This window comes from Punica granatum, chromosome 4, assembly GCF_007655135.1.
Source record: "Punica granatum isolate Tunisia-2019 chromosome 4, ASM765513v2, whole genome shotgun sequence".
Taxonomy (NCBI): domain Eukaryota; kingdom Viridiplantae; phylum Streptophyta; class Magnoliopsida; order Myrtales; family Lythraceae; genus Punica; species Punica granatum.
The window spans coordinates 14691242-14700880 of NC_045130.1; the positions used below are offsets into that span (position 1 = coordinate 14691242).

At 39.6% G+C, this 9639-nt stretch overlaps 1 protein-coding gene across 1 annotated transcript; it reads left to right on the plus strand.

The window, feature by feature from the left end:
* The first annotated feature begins 3151 nt into the window (after positions 1-3151).
* On the plus strand, positions 3152-3556 carry LOC116204147 (S-protein homolog 2-like). The gene has a single exon (XM_031536222.1). The coding sequence runs from the start codon at positions 3152-3154 to the stop codon at positions 3554-3556; it is 405 nt and encodes a 134-aa protein (XP_031392082.1).
* The last annotated feature ends 6083 nt before the right edge of the window (positions 3557-9639 follow it).

The window sequence follows — 9639 nt, forward strand, 5'->3', positions numbered from 1 at the left end:
CTTTCCTTTAATTTTTGATTTAAATACATGCTTAATGATAGAGTAGTGACCCGAGGAGATCTCTTGATGCCAAACTCGGCAAAGGAATGGAGATTGGGATTGTTTTAAGCATCTTCATTGTATTGTTAATATGTATTTATGTGTTAATATTGTGATATCCATTGGATTTATTCAAATACCCCCGTATATATGGACCTCTTGATGTTGGGATTCGGACAAAGGAAGTAGAGATTGGAGTGTTTGCAATAAGTTCATTTATTGCATATCCTTACTTAAATTTATGTTAGATGTTGAATGGATCTGGAATGATAATTAGATGATGGGTCAAGTGGTTAGATTATGCTTTATGTGCCTAGTTAAGGTTAGACTAGCTAGAATTATAATTAATCAGTGTGCTTAGCTCTCGGGTCCATGTGTATAGGGAAATGGCCGAGAACGATTAAGCGTCAATTAGGTCAAAATGGATTGAAAGTTGGTTGGTTTTGGTTTCAGGTCTAGGATGGCCGAGAGATTTGCTTGCTAAATTGGAACCAAATTGACTGGAATTTGTTAGCTAACTCTTGGCCACATTGGAAGTGAGGTCCAAATTGATTAAATTGTCTCATTTGGTATTAGAAAATGAAATGGCCGAATATGTGCGTGTAACTGTGCATGGCCGAGTTGAACTTTTTGTGTCCAAATTTCGTGTTAAATTGATCAGTTGAGGTCCAAATTGGTTAATCACGCACATTCAACACTTAACTCATGGAAATCGGGAATTAATGCCCACTTAGATTATGGTCTTGGGCTTAATTTGAAAACGTCCAAGTGATCCTGAGGGATTAGGACTCTTAGAGTCGGGTGTTGAATTGACTAATCTTCCCACATGGTTATGAGTATGGAAATTAATGATTAAGTGTTCTCCTTGAGTAAAAATTGGTTTATTGAAACTAAAATTGATAAATCACTTATATTTGGCATTTAATTCATGAATTTGGAGTAACAAACACACTCAAGATTAAATTGAATAAGATCTGTGAGATCTTAAGGGTAGGATCATTTTCAGATTTTTTGGGGAATTAATTGAATAATTATGTAAATTCGGCCCAAATAAAATTGGAAATTGAAAAGGACAAGATTTGCCAATAAAATATATAGACTTAGGAAAATTGCCTTAGTATTTTCTATGATAGGGGCTCTAGGCCCATTTTTCCATTTTTGAGCTTTGAGCCCAATTTCTATGTCCACTGGTCTCAATTGACTTTTCTTAGGCCGAATAAGGCCCATTGCAGGCCCATGGATGGATGAATGGAATGGATGTATGTATGTATTGGACGGATGTATAGCACGTGAGGCGTACATGTATTTGTAATTGTAATCTCCACTTGTATATACGTATATATATGTGCGAATAAGACCCTAGCCTCCTAGGATGCAACAATAGGACAATACTTTGAATAAGTGTTAGGTAGTTAAATCTTGGATGGTACCAATTGGGGCAATATCCTTGCTTGCAGGTGTTGGTGTTGTAATAGAACCCTCAAATCTTGATTTCTAGTTCAAGATCGAGTCAAAGTAAAAGTCCCTAGGTGATTAGTATCATGACTCGATTAGAGACTTAGGTGACTCACTGGCCAACTTAAATAGTGTAATGGCAATTCCAATCCAGTCCTAAGCTCACGGACTAATCTAACTTCTATAGTCGTTAAGCGCCTAAAAACACCTATACGACACGTCCGAAAGGGCACAAACCAAACGGAAAGTCAAATGAGTAGTCTTGCGGGAACTTTCACTTTACCGTGACCAAAATATTTAGGTTGATATTTGTTTTAAGAGGATATGACATTACATGTTTTGTGTCCTAAAAAATCGTCATCCCTCATTATCTTAACCCCGCCAAGCCTTAATGTCCCAACTAGAGAGGGCAAGAGTGAAAATGAAAAAGAGAGACTTAGAACGCAATTAGAAAGTTACATAAAGTTAGGGACTAAAATTTATCATTTTTCCCTTACCGAATTTTTTTTTACCTTTTTTTCCTTATAGAAAATTTGATTAATGGATGAAAATAGAAAATAAACCAAAAGTACAAGAGAAAATGAATTAAAAAAAGGAAAAGGACAAAAGCAAAAATAAACAAAGTTATTAGATATAAATGAACTAAAAAAATAGAAAATAAATGAAAACGAAGAAACATTTAAAATTAAAGTTAAAAATTATGTTTTTTATTTTTACAAGAATGTATGAAAATTTAGTGGACATCTCAAATTTGGAGGGTTTGAAATTATGGTATTTGTAGGTTTTTTTTTGGGCGGGAATGGGTGATGGTAATAGTGTCTATATATGTGTATATATTATATAACTCAGACTCCTTTAATGAGAGTTTCTATTCGTGTCATGAGGAGTTGTCACATAATTATTTTTGTGCGAGGAGGAATTGTCACATAAGTTACCTATCACATTAAATTTATTCCCTCTTCTATTAAGTCATCTTTGACTCTCTTCTTCCTCGGGCTCTTACCCCATTTAATTCTTTTCAATTCTCGAAAGTTTTATTAATATTCTCCTCTCCTAATTTTTATCAGCCATTAATTTATATATTTTTTATTTTCTATTATTGAAATAACTATTTTTTAGAAAGAAATGTAAACATATAATGTATTTCACCAAAAAAAAAATACTAATAACTATAATAAAGGGACAAAGATAGTTTCACAAATTATCGAACATGAAACCTATTGATTACCAGACAATGGCGTTCGCGATTACACTTATCCTTTTTGAAAAATAAAACATAACCTTTAATAATGTATCATGAAATTGCCTTACGTGGATGTATGTGGTATTTATTAGTATTGAGTGCTTTTGATTTCCAATTTTCCCACTTTTCTAAATCTAACACATGCATCATCCGAGAATATTCCTTTGGGTGTTATTTATACCTTTGGCCCAAATAATCCCAACAAATATGCCCCTCCGGGGATATATATATATGGAGTTTATTAGTATTGAGTGTTTTTGATTTCCAATTTTCCCCCTTTTCTAAATCTAACCCACGCATAACCGAGAATATTCCTTTGGGTATTAATTATATCTTTGGCCCAAATAGTCCCAACAAATATTAAAATCAACAAGGAAAGAAGGAAAATTTAAAACCTCACTTCCCTCCCCGAAAATGGATTCATCCAAAAGCAGTTCGTTGCTGTTGGTGGCTCTACTCTTGTTGCGGGGGAGGTGCGAATCAAGTATTTTCCAGAAACACAAAACCCATGTCCTGATAAGAAATGACATGCAGGAACAACTCGACATGACGGTCCGCTGCAAATCCAAGGACGACGATCTCGGGGTGCACGTGATCCCTCCCGGAGGGTCTTACGGATTCAATTTTAGACCCAACTTCTTCTGTACAACACTGTTCTGGTGCAACTTCGAGTGGCCGGGCGCATCGCGGGGTTATAAGGTGTACGACTGCCAGCGGGATTATGATCGGTGTTTCGACTGCACTTGGAGCATTAAATCGAGCAGCCCGTGTCTGTATAATGCCAAGACTAGTCAGTATGACCTCTGTGATAACTGGTAGAATGTCGAAGGCTCACCATTCTTATACAATAGTTAAAAACTAGTTTTTGGTCAAAAATAAAGGTTCAATCGAATCCCAATGTTAATTCAGAGATGGCTAGTTCCTCCATAGCTACTACCCCAGGCTTGCGATGAGTTTGTTGTTATATGGTTGGTGTCTTGGCATAGTGGACACTCTTTGAGCGTAATTTGAGATTGGCTAAAACCTCACCGCTTACCCAAAAAAGAAATATCATTTTGGTTACTGATAGGCATTGCAAGCTCATATGTTAAAAATTGCTAATCTCACCATAAAATTGCAATACCCAAAAAAAAAAGGCTCAAATAATTCTATTGTGGTGAATTTGGTATAGGTGAAAAACATTAAGTCGCTCGAAAATATGAATATTTCAAATCTTACAGTTTATTAGTAATTTTTCTATACATATACATATCAAATGCAATGGTTGGTTGAAGCACTAATCACATTTTGACGAGGAAATGTGTAAATCCCTGCCTTCTCATTTATCGATCTGTCATCGATATCCTCATATGCTAACCACTTTCCCGAAGATAGGTTACAATATTTTATAAAGTTATAAAAAATTTAAATATTACCATGACCTTACTCATACTCTTACCAATCTCATGCAACAAGAGAAGGTTGATCGTTATTAATCATAAAAGCTTTTTTCCCCCCTAAAAAAGTCAATCTTTATATATATATATATATGTGTGTGTGTGTGTGTGTGTAAACTTGATAACTATTGTACGGACCCGAATGTGGACTCTCGTTGGGGCCCGCATGCGCGCTTTTGGATCGCGCGGCTTGGGAGTGTCCACCTTCCCGTGGGGACGCGTGACGAACACGCGTGAGAGAAGGAGTCGCCACTTATCATTTTACGACCCGAAGGTCGAAGGTGGATAAGTTACCCGGGGTCTAGGGGTCTGGAACACCTAGTTTGTTGTTAAGGCATTGGTTTGTGCGGAACCGGAAAATCCGAGTTCGGGGGTTCATGTTACGTGCGGGCCTATATCCCGCACGCCCTTTCGGTACTCTGGTTTGCTAGGCTTGCATTTTTGTTTTATTTACCGCATGAATTAGGGTGCACTCGACTCACACGTTTTGACACCGTAACTTCGATGAATTAAACGATGTCGGTGGAGAAGCCGAGAGAAAAGTAAACCCGTGTATCGGGGAATTGGTTCACAATCTTGCGTTACAGTTCATCGAACCATGGAGGTTGAATCCCTGCGCGAACCAGAACCGCGAGTTCTTGGATTTACTTGTATCTGGGCAAGCATTAGACCGATTCGATTAATTCGACTCTCGGACCGTTCGCTCACCGACTAGAATTCTTACAGAATGAATGTACAAAATAAAATCCTTACAATGCTCTCGAAAACAATAAATACAAATTACAAATGGCCGAATTCCAGTCGACTCGCGTTCGGTTATTATTCCTCTCTAACTCACCGTGAGTTTAGGGAAAATACCGAAGAACTGAAATTCAATGCACGCTCTCGCTGAATAGGGCGTTGGACCCCGTGAGTGTTGATTAGGGCGTTGGACCCTGTGATCGATGATTAGGGCATTGAACCCTAATATTATTCGGCCTAGTGATCAGGCTCGACCCGCTTGGCAAACAGGTGCGGAAAGATAACATGCAACATGTTAAAAACAGACAAGGTGTTTGTTATTGTCGAGTGTACGTGTTTTAACAAGTTTATTGATCCGGGGTATTTTGGCATGCAAATCCTACCCTAGACAAACAAGCACGTGCCAATGTTTTAGCATTCGGCTTTGGTTTGAGAACCTGACATGTCGGGTGTCCGTAGTCAAGTCTCGAGTGTGTAGATTGTTTTTACAGTGATTCGGTGTTGTGACACTGAATTACCACTGAATTAACCCAACTCGTGTTTTGACTCTAGATTTGGAACCTAGAGTTCCACCTAACCATTTTCTAGCGTTTGGTTAAGTCGAGTGAAATGATTAGTCAAGTAATTGTATTTTGATACGGAATACCCAACTGACATCTTAAACGATGCTAAGATGACGACAAATCACAAAATGATGTTCTTGCCCTTGATTTGAAAATTTGTTTTCATAAAAGGGAAACAACACAATATGTATTTGAAAGTATGAGGGTTTTAAAAAGGGCATTAACACCGTTTTTGTAATTCGTTGACACGAGTTACAAATTAATGTCCAATTCGTGTAAAGTTGTTTAAATTGAATGAATTAACCGTGTGAGCGTCCCGATTAACCCGTTCGTGGAATTAATGCTTAAGGTTATGCCGAATGCATTAATTGTGAAAACGATTCGTGATTCGACGACCAAAACGATTCCATAATGATCAAGGATAATTCGGTTGAATAACCAACAATACCCTTATAACCGAATGAGTCCTCGATACACAAACCCATGCATGTTTGTTTTAAAAAGGGTTTTAAACGATGTTTTAACATGGGAATCGTGGAAATATCGAAATTACAATTTCATACAATCCGAGAAACGAATTAAACTCGAGATAAGGAAATCATTCTTGATCCAAAAGGCCAAGAAGCCCTCGGCTTCACCTTGTCAAAGATGGTCGAATACTCTCATGGCTCGATTCAAATCACAAATGATTTCCTTGTCTTGGTTTAATCATTTTTTCGCATGCTCAAACATCAAATATGATGAATAACACGTTTTTTTGACAAAAGCCGGTATTACCATGATTTGATTAACTCATTTAAACATCCAAACATTCACAAACATGTTATTTAAGGAATCGATAAAATAATACCGATTTCATGCATGTAAGAAAACACGAGAAAACTCGGGAATCGAACTTAGATCGGGCTAAGAAGGCCGATCTTAACCCGAGGAAAGCAAGCCAAGCCTCGGTCACCTCTTCTTGAGGCAAACCCGAGAGCTCTTTTGCTTATTTCGGGTCGGGAAGGTCTTCCGAGGGTCGATCCAAACGTTTTCCGACATGCTAACATGTTATATGATGATGAACATGCATAATATAACAAGAAAGTATGTAAAAATTAAGTCTTGCAAGTTAAACATGCATAAAATGCCATATTACTCCATAGCCATGCAAATAATGTAAAAAGCCCTAACTCCTCTAAGTCAAGAGTGATTTACCTAGTCTCGGGATACTAGGAAAGAGTCGGGGAAGTGTTCGAGAGTCGGGTGACTCGGTTGAATGCTTGGAAGAGTGCTCGGGTGCAAGGGCATGCACGTTCGGGGAGCTAGGTGCACGAGGCGTGCGGCTGGACGCGTGTGCGTGCGGGGCGCGCGGCTGGACGCGTGTGTGTGCGAGGCGCGCAGGGCGCGCCGCTGGACGCGCGAGCGTGCGGCTACGGGTGCACTGTTCACCCGAGAGCACGATCTTCGCTCGAAATGAGGAAATCAACCTGAAATGATGAGCAAATGACTTCAAACCAAAAATCTAAGTTCATGAATGAACTCCTTGGGTCCAAAACATGTGGTCCATGGAGTTTGAGAAGTTTTGAACTTAAGTCGGGATGATGAACATCGGCTTCCGACTTAAGAAACTCAGGCCTTGTTTGGATTCCCAAACACTTAATTTTAACTTTAACTTTAACTTTAACTCAACACACTACACAACAAAAACACACATTTTCCAAGTCAAAAATTTTAACTTTAACTTTAACTCAACACACTACACAACAAAAACACACGTTTTCCAAGTCAAATTTATAATCACATCTCATTTGTCCTTTTCCACAATCAAAATCAAAATCAAAATTAAAGTTACTGTAACTTTAAATCCAAACGCACCCTCAAAGCTTTCTTCGGGTTTGCTTCGGTTTTTCTCTCTTGGTTTTGAAGTGTTGAAGCTTGCTGGTTCTTGAGTGTTCTTGGCTATGGAGTTTGAGAGGATTTCTTGAAGGAGAAAGGTTGGAGAGAGTGTGTAAGAGGAGAAGTGATTAAGTTAATCACTTTTGGGCAATTTATAGTCAAAACTAATGGGCTATTAAGCAAAACAAAGCACCATTAGTGGGACCCTTAGCAAATTTCGGCCACCTTAATGAGGATGAGGATGAATGTGGACCAAGTGTTCTTGATGAGGAAGAGTTAAGAGCATTAATGGAGATGGAGTTGATGGCTTGAGTGTTGTCTTCAACTTCCCAAGATATTTTGGGCTAGGTGAGGGCAAGAGAGGAAGAAGAATAGGCCGAAAATTTTGGGGCAAGGGGCGGCTGCCCTTGGGCAGCCTGTGGGTCCCACGGCTCATGAGGAGAAACCGGAAGAAAGCCTGGGTCTCGGTTGGTCGCGCATTCGAAGTTCGTGATTCGAATTGAACGTCGAATTGTCGATATGCGCGAGAAAGTGGTTTTAACGAGCCTAAGATTGGCATTTTCCATGGAGAAATATCCCGGAAGCATACGAGGCTCGGAAGCCGATTTTGCTTATTGCAGGTGACCAGAGCAAAGTTGTCTGCTTCTGACAGCATATTTTGTGTCTGCATCTCACGTTGCTTATTTTGACATAAATTGTCAGACAACGTGGGCACTTGATCCTTAAGCCGGTAATGCAAATATGGAGCCGGAGATGTCCTAGGAGGCCGAAACTGGATTTCTCAGATTGCTTTCTGAGTTTCTTGGGTGATCCGGAGATCACTGTGATCTCTGTTTGTCGAGATTGGGCCTCTAAGGATATGAAAAGTGCATCTGAGACCCTTAAAGCACTGGTCGGGAGGTCTAGATGAGTTGTGTGATTCATTCCGACGACTCCACATCGAGCCTTGAGAAGGCTAGCATTGTATAACGTAAGCATTCGGCATCAAGTTTCCCCAAAGAGGACCTCCGGATATGGATCTTCACTGAAAATGGCCTTTTGTGCTCCTCGGAGGTTACTCGGGAAACCGTGAAGGGTTTTGCTGTCTGTTTTGCCCAATTGCGAATGTCCGCTAGAGTTTTTAGGGCAATATAGTGTGAACTTCGTTTGCCGTAATTCCATCAGACTAGTCTCCGGTTACGCTCTTCCGAAGAAGGGTATGACCGTTTTGTTGCTCGGAAGTCATTTAGGGTGTTTGTATGGCTTCCAAAAGACAATCTGAAGCTCTGCACGTGCCCTGTATGATTGTGGGGCGTGGCCGCATCTGATATTTGGAATTAACTTTTCTCCGAGAAACCGGCATTTTTGGACTTCCACTGAAAAGTTGTCTGTATACAGAAAGTTGTTCTGTATAGAGCAGATGATTTGCAAAATGCCTTTGGGGACACTTTTCATCTATTTGGCATTGGAGTGGATTTTTGGATTCCAATATTGGCTATCTTCCGATGATTGAGCGAACTATCGGAAAATAGAATTGTCCGTGTGATATACTGAAAATGCCGGTTTTGGATATTGCTGAGCTCTCTAGTCACTCTGTTGCTCCTTGATGACCCCTGGAGTCCTTCTGTCATATGGATGTGTCATTTGCTTGATTTTGCTGACTTGAGAATGAATAGTGATTTCTCGCTCTATGGAGCCTTCTTCTGTGATAACGCTCAAGTCGTAGCATTGTTTGCTATTGATGGACATTGTTTGACTTACGGACCAAAATGGGATGCTGATAGCTTGCCCCTCTTTGGTTGGATGCTCTAATAGATGATTCGGCCAAAGATATAGAAGAACCCTGTTTTGGTCGTGATGTCCAATATGGCTCCTCCCAAGACTGTCTTCCTTTTTTTCTTTGGATATGTGGGAAATACTGTACCTAAATGCGAAGGAAAAAAAACGAAATAAGGCATAAGCGAGTCCTGCAATAAATAGGAAGGTGCATAAAGGAAATGCATGTCAAAATGTGAAATGGGCTTAATGAAAAATGCGAAGCTCAGAGAAAAGTGTGAAATTTGACAGAAAGAGTTGAGTTTGATGAAAAGTGCGGAGCTTAATGAAAGTTGTGTTAAGTGAGTGTGGAACCCTAAAAGCAATAAATGTAAAGGTGCGTAACCCGAAAACGGTAAATGTTGGGTGTGTAACCCAAAAGCAGTAAATGTGTGGGTGTGAAACCCGAAAGCAGTAAATGTGTGGGTGTGAAACCCGAAAGCAGTAAATGTTGGGTGTGTAACCCGAAAGCAGTAAATGTGTGGGTGTG